At 35.4% G+C, this 25,225-nt stretch overlaps 1 protein-coding gene across 1 annotated transcript in view; it reads left to right on the top strand.

Moving 5' to 3' along the window:
* Pif1 (Pif1 DNA helicase) overlaps positions 1 to 25,225 on the top strand; it is an 81,382-nt gene that overhangs the window by 32,384 nt on the left and 23,773 nt on the right. The window contains exons 4-6 of the mRNA XM_081756373.1: positions 8,471 to 8,605; positions 12,033 to 12,166; positions 24,074 to 24,327. Of these exons, the coding sequence (XP_081612499.1) occupies positions 8,471 to 8,605; positions 12,033 to 12,166; positions 24,074 to 24,327 (523 nt within the window). The remainder of the gene's footprint in view (positions 1 to 8,470; positions 8,606 to 12,032; positions 12,167 to 24,073; positions 24,328 to 25,225) is intronic.

Genomic DNA, 25,225 nt, shown 5'->3' with positions numbered 1-25,225 from the left:
GTCGAAATCAGCTTTGGCGGCAAGAAAGGCAAAAGATTAACAGCGTCTTCCTGTTAACAGCGTGGCCATGTCTGCAAAATGAGGGCAACAACTTCCTGCAAAAACATGGTAAAGAAGTTTCTCTATTCCGACCAGAGAACTGCAGCTATGTTGTGTGGGTAGAAAAGGAACCGTTTGCAGTACAGCAATTTGAAAACGAATTCAACGTAACAGTTGAGCCTTGTGGCCTGTTCGTTGATAAAGATCACTGTTACTTGGGTGCGAGTCCAGATGGCCTTGTCGGTGATGACTCAGTCGTAGAAATTAAATGTCCATATGCAGCTCGTGATATGACACCCACAGAAGCAGTGGCTAAGAAAAAGGTGACATTTTGCATTATCTCTGGTGATGGGCAAATGAATCTGAAAGCTAACCACAACTACATGTTCCAGGTCCAAGGCCAGCTACACGTTACTCAACGCAAGCGATGTTACGTCATCTTGTGGACACCAAAAGGGATGTTAGTGGATACAATACACAGAGACGACCTGTTCTGTATACAGAAAATGGAAGCTTATCTGAGCAGATTCTATTTCCAATGTTTGCTTCCTGAATTGGTTGATCCCCGATATAACAGCAGCCTGGATATTCGAGACCCGCAATATATTACTGATGCAATTACAGCAAAAGCGAATGCAAAAATACAAAAGAAATAGATGAAACTTTTATATTACATACTTAAGAAATGGAAAATATGAAATGTTTGTTTTACGTCCCACGCTTATGCAGATTAGGCTAAAGGAGATGGTGATTATGAGAAATGAATGAAATGGTGGAATGAAGAAAGTGGAAGGAAACGGGAGAACCCCGAAAAAACCCACGAGCACGGTGTTTGTCCAATACAAAGTCCACACGGCGCGAGCTGGGATCGAACCAGGGACCCCAAGCACCGGAGATGAACGCTCTACCACTGAGCCACCGCGCCCCACTTTACATATTTTGGACTGCTTGTAAAAGTCACCAGCATTTCTGACGAGAGATATCAATCATGAGAGCTGGATTTAACTCATACTTTGCAAAATAGGTATTTTGTTGAAAGTGATTTTGGTTATCCATTGTCACAGCTGGGTATTTATGAAGATTGATTTTATCACTTGTGCGTTTGTGCTAGTGGAGATTGTTCATTGCACTTCGCGATTGTCTAATTACGAAAAAAATGCAATGTAGGAGAAATTCCCTTGTCTTGCAAGTGGAAGTTATTTCTATGTACACTAAATACAATATTAAATAAAATTAGTAATACATTTAATATATTATAATAATAATAATAATAATAATAATAATTATTATTATTATTATTATTATTATTATTATTATTATTATTATTATTATTATTATATGAGTTTTTTTTAATTTGTGGGTGTATAGCGAGAGGTATAATAATTAAATTTTATATATTAAACTTAAAAAGAGTTTTAATAGAGTTAATTTTTAATGTGAATTTATGTGTTTTTCAATGAATTATTTTATGTATTTGGTAAGCGTAGCACAAACAGATTTTTTTTATACATATTTGGTATGTTTCGATAATTATGAAGCTTTTATTTTTATGTTATTGATTACTGTTTAGCTCCTACTCTGATATGGTTTTAGTTAGTGGTTATGTTGAATATTGTTTTGGTGGTGTTAAACTTGAAAGGAGTTGTTATGTTTATGATGATGATAGATAGAGATACTAATTTAATTTTATGAATTACTTAAATTGCATTAATTTTTGGATTCGTTGGAACTTCCCTTTCTTGAAATTATTTAATTTTTTATATTAGGATTTTTGCTGAGGTTTTTAATTTAATAGCTTGTAGATGTGACGTTAAGTTACATGCAATAATAAAATATTTTGAGTTTGGGTTTTAAAAGTTTTAGAACAATTTCTTTTTTAATTTAGATAGAAAGTAGTATGTTTGTACTAGGTTTTTGTAATGAGTTTAATTATGTAAGTAAAGCTGTTATAAATTCACAAGACAAATTTACAGACATGGTTGTATAATAGTTATATTGTGATTTAATTTTTTAGATACAATTGTTTACAAATGAACTTATTTTTGTATTTTTATATTTTATGAACTAAAAGTGAAAATTTAACTTGAAAATAAAATTTAAGACTGGTACTGCCCCATTATTATTATTATTATTATTATTATTATTATTAATAATAATAATAATAATAATAATAATAATAATAATAATAATAATAATAATAATAATACTATATTTATGATACCAAAGGATTACCAAATGGTCAAGAAATTCGTGCTCCTGCTAACATATTATAGAGAATCTAGTATTTAAAAAAATTATTTCTTGACCTATCAATATTTACTTTATAATATCCACAACTCTGCAGAAACAGCCAGTGTTTTCACATATCTACATCTTTGAATTGCAGCATTGCACATGTTTCAATATTTTTCTCAAACATGGAAGAACGTCTATCAGTCACAATTAGATTGCACTGAGAGATTTTTTTAAGACCACTGTCGCGATTATTTTAACACATTTCTGGAACGCGGAGATTTTTATTATGCTTATGACATTTCACGATTATCGCTATCTTCATAACTTCTCGGTCCTGTCCATGGTTAAAACAACGTCTGTGATAAATCATACGTCAATCAGATACAATAGTTATTCGTTATTCATGTAACAGGTTTTTTTTTTTTTTTTTTTTTTTTTTTTTTTTTTTTTTTTTTTTTTTTTTTCAAGAATATGTTGGGAGTAAGAAGTGAAAGTTCACTACAAACTAATGTCAATAAAGTTGTTGATATTTTTCCAACATGAGATCAACAAAGAAAATCTTTAAATGTTGTCAGTACCTATGTTTTTTTTTCTTTCTTTTCTGTTGAATAAATCATTAATTTCCTGATAGTAAATTTGAACTTGTTCTTTCTTTAATTTTAGTCTTTGTTCTATTACTTTAAATTTTGCTCTTCAAATTATTTTACGTTTATTGTGCAATGTTTACTATAGTTAAACGGTATTTAACTATTTAAATTTTTTAAAAAGTTAAATTCATTGTGCATTCGAGTCTTTTTTTTGTGTGTGTGTGTGTGTATATATATATATATTTTGAAAAGCTTATGTTAGTTGTAACACCTGTTGTAACGATAAATGAATTCTTATCTTTTTTGATAAATGAAATTCTAAACAAAATCAATATCTTATTATTTAATACCAATGTTTTCAAATTTGTGAACCTCAGTGTTACGTATGCATAATTGAAGAACCCTGTACAATAATAAGTTAAGTAAAATACAAAACAAGCAGATACGTACGCAGGAACTTTTCGGATGGGTACGAATTCAATGTGAGGGTATTTTATATTACAATTTGTAAAATTATCCCTAAGATTAGGTTAAATTTATAGAAAAGACGACACTTCTAGAGGTCCGGACCCTTCCCCTGCGTATGTCCCTGAAAAAAGGGCATTTTCCTTGTTATTGCATAGGCCCCATCAATTATTTTAATCCAATATTGATATTTCAATTTGTAGATTAGAGTGAGCTTAGTATACAAATTTTGATTTGAAACTGGTGTCTTTGGTAATTCAGATGTCTTCTCGTAATGCCTTCGAGACTCAACTAAATGGCGCTCTGGAATAAGAACGGTAAGTTTTTTTTTCTGCCTATAAAATAAAGGCGTGTGAACTATAATGTTATATGCCATGTTATTGCGTGGATTATAGTGCGTACTTGTATTATCAGTTGTAATATAAACAGTAGCTATTCATTGGCAACGAGATGCAGTTTTTCTTTTCCCATCTTTTTAATTGTCGAGGTAACTCCACTAAACATTGCAGAGTTCCCTTCAATTACCATTTAGTTAGTTCTAATTTCAAATATAATGCGTACCTATATAAGTTAGATTTAAAACTTCTGAATTCACGTTGTCTGGAAGTTGGCACGAGGTGGCCAGGTTGATGATGATTGAGCCTTAGGCTTGTTAGTGGTGGTCGTTAGATACCTCGCCAGCTTCCAATGTTCTCACATGCTGTCGCCAAGGAACTCTAGTCATTCATTCGTAATCTTACCACTTCTTAGAGTTGACGAACTTGATTGACTTTTTTACATCTCGGTTGTGTTTGAGCGAATAATAATAATACAGATACATACAAAAAAAAGTGGTCTGTTCCAAAGATAAGATCTATGTATCCCTATGCTTATTGACGCGATTATATTATATCTGTCACTCCTGTAATTTTTCTGATCCATGTATTCCTTTTCCTGTATCTGCGAGTTATAGAATAAAGTAGAGAGAGAAGTATTGATGTACAGAAAGAAATTAGCTATTAAAATTTATCAGCAGTATATTATATTCTTATCCAACTGTGTGCATGAACCCTGAAACAGTGTCGGACTGCCAAGTTGAAGGTCCTTGGCGCAGGTCCTTAAAATGAAATGAAATCTTTCAGTTTTACGTCCCACGGTTATGCCAGCAAGGCTAAAGGAGACGGTGATAATGAGAAATGGATGAAATGGTGGAATGAAGAAAGTGGGAGGAAACGGGAGAACCCCGAGGAAACTCACGCACACGGTGTTTGTCCACCACAAAGCGGGTCCTTTAAAGTCCCATGTATATATATATATATATATATATATATATATATATATATATATATATATATATATATATATATATAACAGGTCAGTTGCAAAACATGATAAGTGACAACAATCATATTTTCTGTATTGTATAAACATACAGTACAAAACAGATCGGAAAAAAAAGTTACGCAATCGCGAAAATTTTTCCAAGACCTACAGGGCCTGCCCCTCGTGATGTCTGCAGGGGCCCTTGGTAATCGCCAAGTAGCCAACGTGACCAGTCCGGCACTGCCCTGAACCCAAAGCACTAATCTACATCCAAATAATTACGCAAAATACACATACACGCACACACAGAGAAACACAACTACAAAACAAGACACTTCAAATTCTTCAATGGATATCTACAGGAAACAGAACAGAGGTTTTCTGTGTCTTTCTAAAAACGTAAAATGAAAGAAAGAAAAGAAACAACCTCCAAAGGCGAGGCAATAAGTCCCTCTCCACCGCTGTGCCTTGTGTGTTCTTCTCCCCTTCCCTTTCTTTGCTTCCCGATGTGCTTTCAATAATGAACTGAAAGCCACTGACATGGAAGGAATAGCGGTACCATTTCATCAGTAGCGGTGCGTTGCATGTAGTCTAACTTTTTTTTTTTCGATAGATGTCTCACAAGAGAGTGTGCTGAAATCCTATCTGTGATCTATCGACTTAAGGATAAAATTAGCATGAGCTGTCTCGGGTTAAACTGAAAATGATGCTAGTGGTGTTGGGTATTTCTAAACTTCTGTAGTGTAAATAACATAGAACGAGATATATATTTAAAAATGACTACAGTAGGCCTTTCCTTAAAACAGATTATGAAATTTTATCAAATTAGTATGATTGGAAGCCGTTTGTACTCGCAGTTTTCACTTTAGTCAAAAACGTAATTTCTATTATTATTTGGTCTAGGAATTAATTCGTGCGGTTGGTACGCACACATTGAAGCTGTAGTACAAACACAAAATACATAAATACCTTAAGAAAAATATTGTCCATCGCTAGCCACCACTTTCGCCCATCTGTCAGGCAATGTACGGATAACGTGGCGAAAGAAGTCCTCATCCTTGGAAGCGATCCAGTCAGAGACCCATGTTTCGATATCTTCTGAAGAAGTAAACCGCTGTCCAATCAAATCGTTGTTCATGCAATCGAACAAGTAGTAGTCCGAAGGAACAACGTCTGGTGAATACGGCGGGTGGGGTAAAACTTCCCATCCGACATTTTCTAAATAGGTTTTGACCGGTTTTGCGACATGTGGGCGAGCGTTATCATGTTGAACAATAAGTTTATCATGTCTTTTCTCCCATTCTGGTCGTGTTCTGGCCAGAGCTTGCTTCAAACGCATTAATTGTCGTCGATAACGTTCTCCATTCATAGTTTCACCCGGTTGCAGCAGCTCATAGTACACCACACCTTTCATATCCCACCATATGCACAGCATAACCTTTGCACAGTGAATATCTCGTTTTGGTTGTGATGGACCTGGTTCACCTGGTTTCACCCAGGCCTTTTTTCGTTTAGGGTTCTCGTAATGGATCCACTTCTCATCACCCGTAATAATTCGATGCAGAAACCCCTTTCTGCTCTGTCGTTGAAGCAGCAATTCGCAAATGGTTTTTCGTCTTTCAACGTCTCTGTCTTTCAATTCATGTGGAACCCAATGTGACATCTTTTGAATCATTCCCATGGCTTTCAAGCGTTTGGAGACTGTTGTTTGATCAACGCCTAATGCTGCTGCAAGTTGTTCCTGCGTTTGACACGAATCCTGCTCGAGCAATGCTGTCAATTCTTCGTCTTGAAATTTTTTTGGCTGTCCAGCTCGCTCTTGGTCTGCCAAGCCGAAATCACCACTTCTAAACCGTGCAAACCACTTCTGACACGTTCGCTCAGCTAGAGCATGGTCACCATACACTTCCACCAAAATACGATGACTTTCCGTCGCACTTTTCTGCATGTTAAAGTAATGCAGCAGGACACCCCGCAAAAACACTTTATCAGGCACAAATTGCGCCATGTTCACTTAACTACAAACTGGTGTTGTTGACGCTTTAATCCACTGCCCTATACTACGAACGATATGCGATGACAGGGGTTTGCAACACATGTGTGGATACACGGAACTGTGGGACGCTCCGTTCATTGCGCCATCTCTTGTCCACCCGCACGAATTAATTCTTAGACCAAATATATACAGCTATCTAGAAAAAAAAAAAGAGTAAATTCCAGAGGAAGAAACTATCGAATGCTTTACTTTCCAAACTCTGTTTCTAAAGACTCCTAGTTTATTATTAATTAACTGTACTGTAACTTATATTTCACTTAATTCAGTTGGTAGTTTTATTTCTTTAAAATTTTACACCATTTCACGTTTGCTAATTACGCTATGTAAATTTTTATTTATTTTTAAATTGTGTTTTATTTTCAGTAATTTACTTTGCCGTGAATCCTGAGTGTTACTCAGAACTAACACTCTACCATACGTGTGTGTTTGAGGAGAGGATACACTTTTAAAATAACTTCTATAACTATCGTCATAAGTTTTCTCAACGAGATGTTGTAAGTTCGATGCTTTTTAGGAAATATGAACAATGTAGTACAGTACAATTTCTATTATTTGCGTAGTTAATGTAATTAACTTTAAGATTAAATTTATTAAGTCACATAATCTACGTATCCTAAACCCATAGTTTCCGTAGTCGTTTTTTGATAGTCAAAGATTCTCTGATGTGAGATTGCCGGGTACGAGATGTGGCTAGGAAGAAACAACTATTGCTACAAAATCTTTTTGTCTTCTACAATACGAACATAATTCCCTTCAATGTTCTGCCTTGCAAAACTCTTATACCGCTCCATACAAATCTTCCATTGCTGGGAATCATTTTTTGAAACTATATGACTTTTTGTGCTCTCAAACAAAAAATAAAAACACACACATAAACACCCTAACACCATACTTAGCAATGCGTTTGTAAGTAAAAAATAAATTACTACTACTAAAGTATTTTTTTTAAATTTATTTCTGTTCTTGCGTTTCAAAAAATAATAATAAATGTAACAAAATTATTAATATAGGAAAGTGATTCCACAATATTAAAAATAAATGTTGAGGACATCGCGGGAGGGGTGAAAAAGGGATGTCCTCATGAAACTTAAGAAGAAAAGTATTTTCTAAAATCTATTAACTACGTTGTTTTAATTAATCGCCCACTAACTGTATACGCTCTACCATAAATTAGGATAAGTGTGAATGATAAGTTACGCAATTTTACCATGAACAATATTAAAGCTTTAGTTACACAGCTTGGAGCTTCATATACAGCTCTAGGTTGGTGTGACTTTTCTGCTGAACCGTCTGCCACATTGCATTAACAGCTGTATCAACGGCATATGTTTTAATCACGCTCGAGCCTAGCCATAGGAGCTAAATACACGGTTCTGATTGGTTGAAGTTATCCGTTTTTCGTCACGTAGCATACTCCTGCTGCTGTCGGCCCTCGTGGCCGAGCTTGCTAGCGAACGGACTAGTGATGAAACGATCTTAATGAAATGTAACCCATACATAATTGTCTTTTTATTTTTATCAACACATAGTGACAATTTTCTTCTATAATACACAATACATGCACCAGAAGGTTTGGACAATCGCAAACTTCAACCAATCAGAACCGTGTATTTAGTTCCTATGGCTAGGGTCGGGCGTGAAACAAAATACGCATATGAACGCAGTGCATAATATATCTTTGCACTAGGACCAACAGTGTTAAGTGAAACTTAATCCGTTGTATAGATTATTTAACAGTGAATAAATAAATTGTATAATTATGATTTTTTTATTATTTTTTTTTCAGGTAGTGCTGGTACAGGAAAATCGTATCTGTTGCGCAGGATAATAACTGCTCTTCCTCCCGACGTCACTATAGCTACTGCAAGTACAGGAGTAGCAGCTTGCCAAATAGGTGGAATTACACTGCATGCATTTGCAGGTAGGTGAGAGGAAAAATCTGATCTTTCGAAGTTGTACATGTTAATTACTTATACCGAGTTATTTGAAATGTTGTGACAAAGGCGTCGTACCTGATTTGTGACAATGAATAAAACAAAAATATAGAGAAAAAAGTAAAACATATATATTCACCATTTCATCTTTAAGTATTAGAGATGATTGGGAATCTTCAGAAAAAGTTACGCCATATTCCTCCGAAATTTAATGGTTTCTTTATTGACAAAAGTAATCGTGGAATATATACGTATATACGTATAATCTTATATATAAAAGAGAACGTACAAATCCTTTGTTCCCTCATCACGCTAATACGGCTGAACCAATTTCTTTCATTTTTGGGGGGTTATTAGGATTTGGACCCTAGATGGTTTTTATCATATCACTTTAATTTTCAATTACCAGTGTCTTGAGATAATTGACCATTCAAGTGTCCATAACGTACAAATCCTTTGTTAGTTCATCATAGGTAAAAATAAACGTATTTATATGCAACCCGCATGACCGTGTCACTCGGCGGGTTAACATAAATGACAGGCGATATAATGTTAACATTAGTGCAATCTACTATGGTTTTTATCATATCACTTGAAAGCGAAAAAGTAAAAATTATCTAAGTAACAAAGTTTATTGCGTTCCGGGGTGACCGCAGCGAAGCGGGGCGGGTTAACATAAATGACAGGCGATATAATGTTAACATTTACTGCAATCTTCTATGGTTTTTATCATATCACTTGAAAGCGAAAAAGTAAAAATTATCTAAGTAACAAAGTTTATTGCGTTCCGGGGTGACCGCAGCGAAGCGGGGTGAACGCTGCTAGTCATAAGATAAGTGTAAAGTAATGCCTCATTTTTGACAAACTTCAACTGCAAGCAGTAGGGATAAGTTCACTTTCATTCTCAGGTGATTTTAAAGTGGTCCAGTAGCCTTAAAAAAAAATGTGCGCCATATTGCATCGATTTTTTTTTTCGTTTTTCTTTTCCAAAATTATCATGGAACGTAAGTTTAAATCCTAAGGAGTAGTCCACTCCCTTTAGAGGGAGCTAAATTCAGCGTTCATTCTTGGTTAATGTTAATTCCAAGCACTAGATTGTAAGGGAAAAACTCGAAGAAAATGTAAATAATATATTAAAATCGAATATTTTTTTTACGGAAGTTGCCGTGGAATTCTTTTTAAAAATATTGGGGCGGCGCATAAATCCATCCCTTTGTTTTACACTAACTTTAACTCACTCAGAGTGAATGATTTGGAAGCCTCAAAGAAAATTTGAGCCACACTACTTCAAAATCGAACATATATTTTACAAAAAATATTGTGGATTCTTTTTTCTTTTTTAGGGGAAGGGAGAGGTGAGGAAATTCACTATTTAATTTTTGGTAAACTTTAATCCTAAGGATGATTATAATGTCCTACATTAACTATAAACTGTTTTGTCAAAACCGAATAAGTTTTACGTAGTTTATTTTGCAAAATTGTTTTTTTTTTTTTTTTCTTTATGTATGTGTGCAAACTTGCAATATGAGGTGAATTTCTCTTTCTTTCATCCTACTATTTTGTATGAATAGCAATCACAAAGAATAGGCTTAATTTGGAAGGTGAGGAGAGCACATACTAATTCTCAAAATAAAATGGGGTAAGCTTTATGAGTTATCATGAAACAGAAAAACGGATAAATGCAGAAATGCCGGTTGAGTCGAACTGTATAAGCTCGCTTCAGTTATTAGTATTATTACTTATAACTATGGCTGTTCAAGATGAAATATCATGCTTTTATTATTGAATTTTTATAATTGTGGGAGCGGTTATGGTAAAATTTTCATTTTATTTGGTACAATCTTCGGTTTTTAAATGTGTGTTCTGCATATAAAATTAATACATTAAAGTTACTAATGTTGTTTCGTAGGACATCTAATTACTTGACAGGAATGCATCCCAAGTTTTGATAACAGCTCTTGGCGCTTTTATTATTTTGAAAATATAAAGAATTGGAGGCAAATTTACTGTTAACTTTTCTTAATTATACACCGTGTTTCAAAAAGAACGACCTGATTTTGGACGGTAATAATTACGGAACATGGGACGTGCCGGCAAGGAAATGAGTGTTGTTTGAATGGGCGTGGCCTAGAGTTTCAGAAAACTGCCGTTAGATGCCAGTCAGTGCGTCTTCTCAGTTTGCAGTCAGTCAGAAGTAAGATGGCGTCCGCTCAACAGAAGGCATTTTGTGTGATGTAGTTTGCAAAGAATGAGTCAGTGATGTCAGTCCAGCGTGCTTTTCGTCGGCGTTTTGGCATTGATCCGCCTGCACCCCCAAAAAATTCATCGGCGGTATCGCGAATTTGAAGAGACAGTCTTGTGCGAAGGTAAGAGTCCAGGTCGGCCTCACACCTCCGATGAAATGGTGAAAACAATTCGGTAAACGTTGTTCAACAGATGTTGTTGTGCTGCTGTTAATGGAGACTGTCACCGTAGCATTTGCGCTAGAGCAAATGTGAGGGTGCATATACCTTAGTTGCGCAGACAGCGCGTGGAGTGGTGAGGTGGTTTCCAATATTTTTTTTTGAAATAAGAATCAAGGTTTTTAAATGTTTCCTATATATTTTATAAAATTATCTATGGGTACCGGATACAGACTATACAGGTATAATAATGTAGGTAGAATACTTATCACGATATCCATCCGCCCATTGCACTTCACTAAAACTGAGTCTACAATTCTTCTCGCACTCGTGTTTCACTCCATGCTATGCGGTACTTCATCTTCTCAGAGCCTGATCTCCGGGGCGGGTTTCGACCCGGCTGCTGCCGCCGCTGTTGCTGTTATCCTCTCGGGTCCCACGTCAAGAAGGGCTCTCCTCCAATCTCTAATGTATACAGCCCCTTGGCCGGACCCTGCGCTGCCACCTGCCGGGAAAACTGAGAACCATCCAAAGACGTTTCAGAAAGCATGGGACGATGTGGTGGTGCTGGCTGACTACCACATGACATAGAGCATTTGTAATACAATAGCTAAAATTTGAAAATTTTGTGAGTATTTTGCAATTTATCCCATTTTTGTAGTTTTGTTTTGTCAATAAGTATGTACTTTTAAAATCAGATCATTCTTTTTGAAACACCCTGTATTACATATATGATACTGTTTTTGTCGTTCACTTGATATTTCTTGAAAAATCAAAGGCAAGGACACTATGTATCGTACAAGATCAAACGAAGTTACCTAATCCGGATCAAACTTGACATGGTGATACACCTTAATCTGTAATACAAGCTTGCAGAATATATTGGTATCTTTGGTTCCTGTGTTTACTTAAAATCAAAATTAAACAAAGATTGATTGTGTACGACTATGCGTAAGTTTTACTACTCAATTACGAACCTATAAGTGGTCAGTGTTTTATCGTCTTATTTAAGGCATAGGAAGTGGGCAAGCATCATTAGAAAGATGTGTACAGCTAGCCATGAGAAAACAGGTCCAGCAAATGTGGAAGAAGTGTCGCCATCTTGTTGTAGATGAAGTGTCCATGGTTGACGGAGAATTTTTTGAGGTAAATTTTTATAGTTTCTTCGTACAAAATGTACACAATTTTACGTATATGTATATGTTTCTTTGTTTCATATTGTAGTTTTATTTTTTATTTAGTTTTTATATTTTTTTCTGTATTATGATTTTTTATTTATTTACTTTTTTACGTAAGTGTGTCTCATTTGTTATGTTTTCCCACCTGGCAAACTCTTTATTTATTGTAGAAGAGCTTCCTTGTATATATATATATATATATCGTCACATGAAAACCAGAGGAACGTAACTCCAAAAATGCTGTTTTCGTTTTCTTCATGTTTGGACATCATTTTGAAAGCCCCACTTGGTGTAAATGGAACGTAACGCCATCTGTTCTCCTTGTCGATCACCTGTTGTAATGTAGCTCAATTACCTTCTTATTAAAAACACATCTTTCTAAGAAAATAATATTTTTGTCCTCTCGCCTGTAAACCTACGAAAATGGAGTTACGTTCCTCTGGTTGTCATGCGACGATATATATATATATATATATATATATATATACAGGGTGTTAATGAACTATACCGACAAACTGTAAGAGATGATTCCTCACATCAAAATAAGAGAAAAAGTTCTTATGGCGAAAAGTGCATAGTTTCAGAGCTAGGGCTGTCCAAAATCGCGAAAAAAAGAAATTTCAACTGGCCCTATTTCGAATTCCAAAAACTGTGGATGGTGGTCTTTAACAGCGTAAAGAAAACCACGCATGCACAATCCAAAAGTACATATTTCGTCAATTTTTAATAGATATACAGAGTATTCCCTACAGGGTGTAATTCTCAGATATGCTTTCAATAGAGTTTTCAGATATAGCCTGATTTCAAGGAGGGTCCAAAGTAGGCAGAAGGTAAGACTTGACAACAATGGACATCCAATGCTTCGGAGGGAAGTCGGAAGTGTTAGAAACCTTCAGCTCCATGTTTTTTTTTTATGTTCGGAATAATAGGCCGTATTCATAAAGTTGAAGGATATCCTTCCAAGTGTAAGGTTGAAGTAAAATGTTGTGGTTTAGAGTATAAGGTAGGGGTATAAGCATATACTATTGGAAATTTCATGACGGCCTTAGGGTGAGGTCCAGAAAATTGACCTATTACCCTTCTCCGCCCATTACATGGTAGTGAAACCGATATTTTTTCTGAAATCCGATGTTGCCAACAAATTCGAACTCCATGACAGCTCTCAGCTAAAATAGGAGGGGGTGAGTAAAAGCTGATCTCCGTTACTTGAGTAGGGAATGGAATGTTTTAAATGTTTTGGCGAAGAAAAAAGTAGCCTGGAAAGCTGCGAGTCCTTCGTGTTGCTCTGTTATTTGACACTTCAACAGAATATCTTTCTTCTTCCGTTAAGAAGGAGCGACCCATATGTGCAGGTCAGTTGGTCAATGTTAGTTCATCTCCCTGTTCTCTATATAGAAAGAATGAAATAAACAAAGAAGGCAAGAAATACATTTTGGCATTTTTTAAAAGATAAACATGCATCTATTGAAAAAAAGCACGAGGAAGATTTTAATCTATATAAAAGTATCTTCAATTCTAGTCGAATAATAATATCTGAAATGCATGATGAAGAAGTAACTTTCTCATTTACATAATAGATAAGGCAACAAGATATCAAAAATTTACGAATAGTGTCTTTCAATTATATCTAATGTGTGTTTATTTTTCCCTTCCCTACTTTGGAGTGTGCATTCTTTTAAAGTTATAAACATGAATACATCTATTGAGAAAGAAGGATGGGATTTTAATCTATACAAAATACTCTTGAATTCTAATCAAATAATATCTGAAATGTATGATGTAGAAGTATCTAACTTTCTCATTAACATAATAGATAAGGCAACATCAATAAAGTAGCCAGGATGTGTCTGGGGGGGGGGGCAAGTGCTGTTATAGGTACATATAGAGGAATTACAAACAAAAAATATATAAACTTAAAATATATATATAAAAAATTACAAACATCAAAGTACCAAAGTACATTGCCGGACCTCTTTGGGGGGGCGGCCCATATGCCCCCCTTCCCTAAGCCACTGGGCAACATGAGATCAGAAATTTATGGATAATGTATTTTAATTGTATTTTGTATTTTATTACATAATTACATTATACGCGTATTACATCGATTATTTTTATAAAATTCTACACCAGAGCATAGGTCGTCCTAATTAATTTTCTTTAACTGATTTTCTTTGTGACACCAGAAGAACGTTACTATAGTATTAAATTTTCTTCTTTCTCTTCCTTATTCGATAAAGATATGAAAGATGCCTAGTGCTGTGTTCAAGCCATGGTTGACGGAAAGCTAGTCTGAAAATGAAAGAGTAAAACGAAGATAATTCCATCCAGCCGTTCGAGTCAGTGCTGGCAAATATAGGGAAGAGAAGAAGAAGAAGAATGTTAAGTGCGTTCTGGAGAAGTTGTATTATAATGAATACAACAGAGGGTATGACAAGAAGAAGAAGAGAAAAAGTAAGCGAGAGTATGCTTTAAAAAAATATAGAGTAAATTTAACCCTAATCCTTGACTGATCTCAATTCCAAGCGATATGAATAGTTCTTAAATTTCAAATGCAACATACAAGCACAGACTCATACATAAAACATATTTCATGAAAATTAGAAAATTTTGCAGAAATTGTTAATTAGTTAAATTTGAGAATAGCACTTTCAGCAGAAAGACTATATGAAACGTGAATGTACAGCTTAGTGTGGAATACGCAGATGAGCTCCCGCCAGGAATCCCACACCGGAGGTGTGTACGCTATTTAAGTACCGACGAGAAAGCTCACAGCTGCTGTTGTGACACACATTTCTTATATTGAGAGACGCATTTATTTTCTTACTTTTCACCGAGTTCAATCACACCATCAACAGAGGATTGGTAATTCTTAAATATTTAGTACACCAATTTTAATATAACCGGTAATAATAATATGGTAAATTTATCGAACAAAAAGACACATACGCGAGATGAGATGGAACAAAATTTTCGTGACGAGATACATTACGAAACAGAACTCTTCGAGTAGAATCAAATATACTATTCGAAACAAGACAGCACAAAATCTTTTCTCTTAGGCAATACTACAAGCATCACACCATGTCGAATACTAGAAACTTGCTTCTATAAATGAACATAAAGCGATTATGTAAAAACATACTTGAAAAATATGAATCGTTGAAACCCCAGGTTTTAATGCTAAACGAAAAGTAGAAAAAAAAAAAAAAACCTTGCGTAAGACTTTAGACTCTTGTAAAGCCCGAACACGTGAACATATGTGATATATGAGAAACAGACGAAGTGAAGTGTCAAATTAGAGAACAATGCACCGCAGGACACCACGAACTTGTTTCGTTCGAAGGACGACCCTTCTCTGCACGGACCTGAATTTACTGTTCTTCTGCACCCCTTCAGAGGGCATTTAGCTTTCTCTTATATCACAGCTAAGTTCAAAAAGCTCTCTGATAAATACGAAGATTTTTTTAAAGTGTTTAAAGCACTTGTGCATTTCTTTCAAGCATTTATGTGTGTGTACATGTGTACTTAACTGTGGTGTACATTTGTGCGTATATGTATCTATTTAAGTGTGTATAAATTAAGTTAAATTCATTTTTACTCTTGTTCGTGTGTTGCAAGTGAACAAAGATGTCGGACTATTTTAGACCTTGGGAACAAGGACAAGCAATGACTCGGGAAGTCCAAGAAGATCCTCTTCCCGGTCCTAGTGTACATAGAACACCGTCGAAGAGAAAAGTTAATGTCATTGGAAAAGGAGCAAAAGTAAGCAGACAGAGTGTGAAAATTATTCAAAGTGTTCGTACATTTTTTAGCGGTATCGTGCACGATGGGGGTTCTATACCGAGCAAGAATATTAATGAACTAACGTCGCAAGCTACAGGAGTTAGTGTTTCGACAATTAAGAAAATTGCACGTTTGGATGCTGCTACGTACCGTACCCCAACTAAAAAGAAAGTTCACAAGACAAAATTTGCGTTTTCTAAAATCGATGACTTTTCCCGGGATTTGCTGCGTAGGACAGTTTATGAATTTTACAAGGAAGGGATTTCACCGTCAGTAAAGTCATTGTGCGAAGCAATGCGCAGGAAAACCGCCAACACCGATTACGAATTTCCTTATTGTGCTCGGACATTATATACATTGTTAGAAAGTATGGGATTTAGGTATCGGAGAGCAGACAGGAAACCACGCAGGATGGAATCACCAGAAATTATTTCTTGGCGATATCGTTATATTGAAGAAGTAAAAAAGTATCGTAGTGAAGGGTTTCGAGACGTTTATTTAGACGAAACATGGTTCGATACCAATACGTGTAAAATGAAGAACTGGACTGACGACTCGGAGAATTGTTCGGTAGCAGTGTCAGATAAAAAGGGAGAACGAATAGTAATAATTCATTGTGGGGGCCGTAATGGGTTTGTTGAGGACGCACTTTTCGTAACACACAAGAAGATGGAAAATGCTCCTGCGGACTACCACGGTACAGTGACTGCAGCCATCTTTGAAGAATGGTTTGAGAATTCCGTGTTAAAACGACTGGAAGAACCATCAGTGATTATTTGTGATAACGCGTCAGTGCATTCCCGTGTTAGTAATCCGAAGCCAAACTCTTCTTGGCGGAAGGAAGACATTATCAGGTATATGAATCAACATTGTATACCTGTACCTAATCCCATTCCAATTAAACCAGTACTCGTAGAAATTGTAAACAAACATGTCGGTTTTCAAGAGAAGAGGTACGTGATTGATGAACTTGCTCTTGCATACGGACACGTTGTGCTACGTTTGCCACCTTATCATTGTGTATTGAATCCCATCGAACAAGTGTGGTCAGAGTTAAAACGGCGAGTGGCGGCCAGGAACTTAACAGGGCATTCCGTCAGTGCTCTCATAAACATAATAAAGGAATCAGTTCAGAACATAACGCCGGAAAAATGGAGAAACTATATTACGCATGTAGAAGGTATTGAGGACAGCTATCGTGCTCTGCAGTGTGTTTTTGACAGTGACGAACAAGCAAAATTTGTTATAACAACGGACGGCGATTCAACAACGGACGAGGAAGATGGTAGTGAAAGTGAAGAGCGAGACTATGGATTCGAAGAATTGGCAGATGATGATAACGACAATAACATATAAAGGGAAGTATAATTTATTTGCTGTTATTTTATACGATTTTCTTCTGAATTAAATTGCAATAAAACTTCCATGGGAATTAAAATAAAATGAAATGTAAGGTGAATGTAGGCTAAAAGAGACGAGGATAAATGTAAATAAATGAGTAAAAAATCATTGGTGAAATGGCTGTCGTATTTACGCATGGGCCATAAGCCCTGGGCGACAAATTTTGGAGGCGGAAAATTTACTCTGACCAGATATTATTCCAAAAAAAATATTATTCTCTATTATTATTTATATATTATTTAACGATATATTATTAGTCTAGTAGTATGTTAACAGTAGTATAGTATTATTAGTATATATTGTAATATATTATCTAAATATTATTTATTGTATATATTTTATAAGTTTCCCCCTCCACGCAAATAATGATTATTCATTTCACCGTGTCCAATTTTCTACATCAGTATTTATTGATATTGAGGAAGCAGCAAGTTTTGGATGGCTTATGGAAGCAAAAATGTTATAAATACTGTACAACAGATACTGTACAACAGATCTATAATGCTAACTGTACAACAGATGATTTTTAAGAAAAAAGTTAGAATAGTCGTGAGACCTGTGTGATTGAGTACACTTTACGTAGTACGTAAATATAAGAAGTTGCGTTAGAAAAAAAAACTGCAATTATATTCTAAATTTTAAGCAAATGGATAGATAGGATTTAAAAGATACGCTTTATCTCAGTGATATAAAAGTATTTGAATATTTTAGAGAACCACTCGTTGTACAGTGTTTTATTTATTTATTCACAAAGTTGAACTTATTAAGTCTAGAGAAATTTCGTTCCAGGTCCAGAGCAAAGGATGAAGAAGAAGCCAAGCTTATATGGGAAAGGAAGTGTAAAATACAAAATTATCAACATCTCATATTCATCCATCATTAAACACCTTATTACCATCTTCATCACAAAATTAGAAGTGAGCTCCCTCGTGACTGAGCAGTTGGCGCGCGCACCTTTGACGTGGGAGAACCGGGTTCGTTTCCCGGCTGGAGCTCGTGTGTTTCGGATACTGCATTAAGCTGTGGGTCCACGTCCCATATCGCCCCACTGCTGAAAGGGATGCTAAACTCAAAATCAACAAAATTAGAAGTAAAATTAAAAAGACAAAATAAAATGCATACTAAGGTACTTGCACAAAAAATTAAAAGACAAAAATATTTTTAAAATTTGAATATCTAAAGATAATTTTAAGGCATGGCATGGTAGATCCCTACTAACTGCATGCTTTTTATCACGCCAACCCAATACTCAATAACCTCATTACAGTGAATCCTGCAGTTAATTCATAGCATGATTCAAAACACTAAAATCCTATTCGATCATATTGAATTCACCTCATGACCAGCAGTAGGGCATCTGGCTTTCTGCCCTTCGTTGTTCAGCCTTCAGCTGGGCATCGCAGTTTTTCCAGATGTTTGAATCTAGACGTGTGATGGTTTTCTCAGCTTGCTGAGTTCTATCCATCTACACCCTTCCGAAATTACTAATGCTATTAGGCGCCGTTTCTTCCTCTTTTTTCTTCCATAACCCTGGTAGATAGCCTCTCGCGAGTGCTAGAAGCCGGGAACTAACAATCTCACACCACTGCATGTTCCTTGTAGAATAATTGCATGGGGACCTGGAAACTAGATTGAGGTCTGTGTCCAGGACCGGGTGCTGCGAGATTTGCGGGGCAGTGCCCATACATATTTTTCTATTTCTGATTTTTCGTGCTTGCACTCTATTCCATCTATATTCACCTCTCCTATAACGCTATTGGACGAGGTTTCATTGATCTTCTCTTCGAATCCCCGGTCGAAAAACTGTTCGCGAGTGCTAGAAAGCCAGTATTACCAAATCCTACAATATGTATGATACTTGTGATATCATTGTATGGAGACCTTTGGTATAGATCGAGTGTGTCCAGGATCGAGGATGATTAGTTATTAACGGGACAATGTTCTATATTATTATTATTATTATTATTATTATTATTATTATTATTATTATTAATTTACGGGGTGTTTATTTAATGAAGTTCTAGGAATAGTTGGAATGCATTTTGACATTAACAATGAGAAATGAGAAGAAAATTTTGGAAAGATTCTGACAAGGAATAAGTAAAAGATACCGTGTCACTATTCGTTCAATGGGACGAATCGTGGAGAATTTTCAGTCAAGATTTCTCGTTGCATAGTTCTTTGAACTTCCGGTTGTGATGTGATTTTTAGTACCAGGAAATGTAGTTTTACTATTATAGTTATTTTTAATATACTTTGTTTCGGATCGATTTCCGATCAAGCGCACATAGTTTTCACAGTTTTAAACCTACATTTTTAGACAATTGAAAATTTACTTGAGTTAAGAAACAACAATCCTAGGCTTAAAACAATGTGTTGACCACACATCACACAACTTGTCCTTGTTAGTCCTTGGTGATCTGTAACATTTGTAAATTATTATTTTTATTACCTCTAATCATAAAATTATTTATTAAGTGGCTCAAGAACCGGCGTTCACGGAAAGAGTAGATTTATGTAGAATATTTGAAATGTGTATCATATTTGAACCATCTTTTCGCATTTAGAACAGGTATTTGAATCTAAATTAAATTATAAAAGCTTAGGTGACCCAGTACTATTTTCAAAACTTGATTTTGAAGGGTTTAGCAGCTTTCAATATATTCTATTTTTTAACCCTTTCCCCCTAGAATATACCTTTAATGAAAGTGACATGAAAGAAACCCGACTCGAGTCAACTGCTACCTACATTGCAAAATCCATTTGAAAGAGTCTATCAGTTTTTCTCATGATGATGGGATAAATAACAGATGAGTTTGAATGTGGAGAAAAATACCTCTTAGGATATTCATTATAATGAAAGGGATATGAATAATCCAGCTCCAGCCAAGCGCGGTTTCAATTTTTTTTTAATGGTTCAGCAGTTTTCTAGTGATGATGAGACAAGACAGTCTCCATGGTCTTCTTTCCAAAAATTTTATTTTTACTTTCGAGCAACGATAGGAGATAAGAAAGTATAGCAATATAATGGAAAAATCGAGATTTAAAAGAATTTGTAAGTTGGATCGCCTCTACATGCCTCAAAACGGAGTTCTGGACGTTTGTTCGTCCCAATGAAAGTATGTTTGGTCGCCTAGAAGGCATAACTACGGTTCAACGTATCGAGACGTAATTTTAAATTTAAGGTTTCTATAAGATTCTCTAACGGTTTTTTTTTCGATTTTTTTACTACTGCCAAAACTACGAGTAGTTTACTGAACATGAAAATAAAAATTTGTGATTTTCTCGGAAACGCCTCTAACGATTTTTTCATGTTTCATAAATACATGATTCATAACATTATGATAATATGGGATAACTCATTTATCCTGAAAAATCGGCAAGGGGTAGTTCACTTTTGGAGTGAGTTTTTTTTCGGACGATTATTTCAAATGCGAAAAAGGCGATATATAATAATTTGATTAATAACCCTATAATAGGGTTAAGTAATTTCTCCCGAATAAATCCGCAAGGGGTAGCTTCTTAATAGGAGTGAGTTTATTATTGGATAATATTCTCAAAAGCAACTCAATCGATTTTGTTTATATATCATTAATAATTCTGTAATGTTGCGTAAATCATTTTGTTGACACCTCATAAATAAATATTCTATTAATAACCCTGATATACGAGGGTTCCATTTGTCACTTCTTATAAAAAAGTTCATGTAGGTAATTTTCCTCGAATGAAATTTCCTCAAAACATTTCGCTCGTATTTCATGTTTAAGCAATAACTGCAGCATAATATGATATACTTTAAGAAATTGGAGTGAGAAAATTTAGTGGAGTGGCCTGTATCTTATTACATATTGAGAAAATAATTATAGAATTTTTCCTCTTAAAGTGGAATTTCACAAAATGCTGGAGCAAGTGTTCACTTACTTTTAATAATGAGTTTATATACTGTTTCATCTCCCTAACATGTCGCGAAATATTCTATTCTTGACATACATTTTAAACCCTATTCCTCCACCTTAGCATATACATTTTGATGACATAACGACTATCGTTTTACTGTTAATAAAACTTTCAAACTATGCGAATTCAAGAAGGAGATTAAAACGTATTCTTGAAACACTAAATCGATTGCAAAAATCCGTTTCTTGTTTTACTCATTTAAAAGCAAATATTTTACTCACTATTTAATTAATATTCTTAATTTTATCGAAACAAAGTTGAAATAAGCAAAATAAATAATAACAGAATTCATTCTTCTTAATAGTTGAAAGTGGTGTATATTTTGTATTTTAATACACACTTTTAAGAATAAATTATGACATTTGCATTAAATAGTGAATATTACACATGGTATACTCTGAAATATTAAAATATTGATTTGGTCGTGTACTTAATTTTTTTTTTTTTTTTTACTAGCATTAACACAAAACAGAGCATGTACCTTTCGTTGGCGAGGGGGGAAAAAGAGCAAAGCGGAATCCCAAACCCACGGCGAGGGGGAAAAAGAAAGAGAGGAAAGTGACCTCTTAAACCCACATGTGTAAGTCATAAATCAGAGTATAACAGAGACCCAAAACTATGGCAACGTTGGTGGATACACATTTACTTACAATGTCACTAGTAAGGTGATACGAGTGTTCGGACATTGCCGAAACCACCCACGGAGAGCTTTCTTGTTCTTGCGAGTTGTTTATCCTTTTCTCTGTATTCATAATGATTACTTTATACTTGCAAGGATATCCTTTATTGTTTAAAGTAAATGGTTTCTAAACAATTGAGCATCTAGATACACAAATAGTTCGCTTATTAAAAAAGTCCTACGAAAAAAAACTGAAAAGGATACAGCATAAGAAATCATCCTTACAAACTACAGTAACTTAATGAAAATAAATTGCTTGTGAAGTTATAGTGTAAGGTGTATAAACTGCTTGTTAATAAATTTACTGCTTGTAAATTTAAACTTCATGTGCACACGTGATTAGTTATACCATAGTAATCATTACAGGCTGTTTACAATAACACTCAAGTTTCTTCTTGTCTTGTCCTTGACGACGAAGAGCAAGTTCATCATGATCATCGAGTTGATGATCATTATCATCATCTTCTGCTACTTCCTCATCTGGTTCGAAATCCGGATCGCCTAAAGTTTTTGCAATATTATGGAGCACAAAATACGCAATAGTTATTTTTAGAACATTTTCCAACTTTGCACGGCAAACGTAAATGTAAGATCGGAAATGACGTTCCACTTGGCCAAAACATCATTCGATTGTTACTCTCTCCCAGGGGTAAAAGTGGATCAGAAAAGAGTGGGGGGACGCTTGACGTAATGCTGTCCCCCGTGCCTATCTTTCCCCACTGTATTGTTTTAGAAAGTGGGAGGACGCCACAGATATTTTCTGAAAGAGGGGGACGACGTCACCCTGCGTTCCCCCCACTTTTACCCCTGCTCTCTCCTTTTTCGAAAGGTTGTTATATTTCAGTTCAGCACCAGGAGCAGGATTTGTAAACGGAGTCATGAAGCATTGTTTCATCCCATATCCATTATCACCAAGTAGTACAACATTCGCTTTGTTTCTTAATAGTAACAACCTGTGAATGTTTCGATATTCTTGAATCATGCACAGATCCAGCCAGTAACATCAACACTCATAAACATTGATCGCTACATCAATCGACAGTTGATTATTCATCCATTCTTACATCATTTGCGTGGTTTTTACCGCACCAAAAATCTGTTGTTACAACAACAAATGCAGCAAGACGGAGCTGCATATGGTTTTCATCACTGAGCCCTATGTTGCTGATGAAATCTTTATATGCCATAGAGGGGTCGCGGTGGCTCAGTGGTAGAGCGTTCACCTCCGGTGCTTGGGGTCCCTGGTTCGATCCCAGCCCGCGCCGTGTGGACTTTGTGGTGGACAAACACCGTGCTCGTGGGTTGTCCCGTTTCCTCCCACTTTCTTCATTCCACCATTCCACTCCTTTCTCATTATCACCGTCTCCTTTAGCCTAACCGGCATAACCGTGGGACGTTAAACTTAAAGATTTCATTTCATTTTCATATGCCATAGATAACACTCCAGAGCAATACAGTAGACGTGCGCGCTCATCTCCTGCAGTGAGATGCTGCCGCCACACCGTATTAGCGGAAATAGTGCTCAAGAATAAACACCTTCTACTCTGTTGTGAGGAACATTATATTCGCGCCAACTGAATACTACGCTAGTCCACACAGCTCATACCATATTGCATCTGAGCGCCACCACGCGAATTTCAGTGTTGTTTGTTTTGCCACATACTGTATATATATATATATATATATATATATGCACTTCCAGATATTTTTTTCTTAACAATTTCGCTACGGGTTGAGTAGTAGTGTTCGTGCGATGTATAAAATAAAAAATACATTTTTTTTCTGTTTTCAAACTATTTTCTTTTAATAGTTTACGGGAAAGCCTCACTTTTCAAAAGCAACTTGTGCCGGAAAATTCCACACTTCATTAGTTGAAGTGTGGAGAAATGACTGAACATTTTTTTTTTTTTTTATCGAAACACTAATAAGTAAGAAATCAGTAATTGAAATAAATGTCAAAAATGGTCAGGACCAGAAGAAATTTTACACAAATTACGTCAGGACTCAAAATTTTAATATTATAGTATTTATGTACTTATATATTTCTTTTAACAGAAACTGGAACATGTAGCGAGAATAGTTCGGGGTAATGATCGTCCGTTTGGAGGGATTCAACTAATTCTTTGCGGCGATTTCCTGCAACTTCCTCCCGTTTGGAAAGAAGAAAATATGGGACAAGAGAAACGCCAATTCTGCTTTGAAACTGATGCGTGGTCACGATCTATTCATCGGTGTTTTGAATTGACCAAAGTCCGAAGACAGGATGACCCTGAATTCATTAATATTCTTCAAAGTATACGAAAGGGCAGGTAAGTAATTTTTCTTTTTTCTTCTAGATAAAGAACTTTATCATCTTTCATTTGATTATTCTTGAAGAATGCATATATATCATAACAAGAATAGTACAAAGACTGTCACAAAGAAGGTGAGACTAATTCCTGTATAGGAAAACAACAATCTCCATTGACTAGCAAATGTACTAGAGTGAAAATTTGATTCATTAGTTTCCGATCGAGACCAAAATGAGCTCAATAGGTCAGAAAGTCGTGTATGTGTAGCAGTTAAAAGATAAGCATTTACATGGACCCCTCCAACAATCATTAAAATGAAACGAAAATTTTTTTAAATTCAGAATCAGTCATATCGAGTAGACTTAAAAATAGGCACCATTGAGAGCCAAGCAAACGTCCATACGCTCCTGCCACTTTGTGAATGTTTTTGAAAATTAGTAGTCAGGTAGCGAACTGAAGAAAACTTGCCCTGTGGTGATCACTTTTTTTTTTTTTTTTTTTTTTCTCACGAGATGACGACCACGTAAAGCGGCCTTTAAAAGTGGATATAGCCAAAAGTCATAGGGTAAAAACGTCTTGGCTGTATGGAGGAATATATATATATATGGCTAATTCCATTTGTGACTTACACGACAACAGACGTCAGACGGCAGTAAATGTTATGTATACAAAAATTATAAGATATATTCATGGGCAAGTTTTAGGTTATAAATAAGGGGCAGTAAGTCCTTCATTCATTTTTATTTGCAGCATTTAAATATGTAAACAAAATGGCTGAAACAAGTCTCTAAATATATATGTGACTTACACGACAGTAGGAGACATCGTGTTTCGAATAACTGTTAACTATATGAAAATTCTGTTCTTCTATTGCTGCAAGAAAACTAAAACTTTTTACATATATTAAGTAGATACC

This window comes from Thermobia domestica, chromosome 4, assembly GCF_964235325.1.
Source record: "Thermobia domestica chromosome 4, izTheDome1.hap1.1, whole genome shotgun sequence".
Classification (NCBI taxonomy): domain Eukaryota; kingdom Metazoa; phylum Arthropoda; class Insecta; order Zygentoma; family Lepismatidae; genus Thermobia; species Thermobia domestica.
This window is presented reverse-complemented; position numbering and strand designations above follow the sequence as displayed.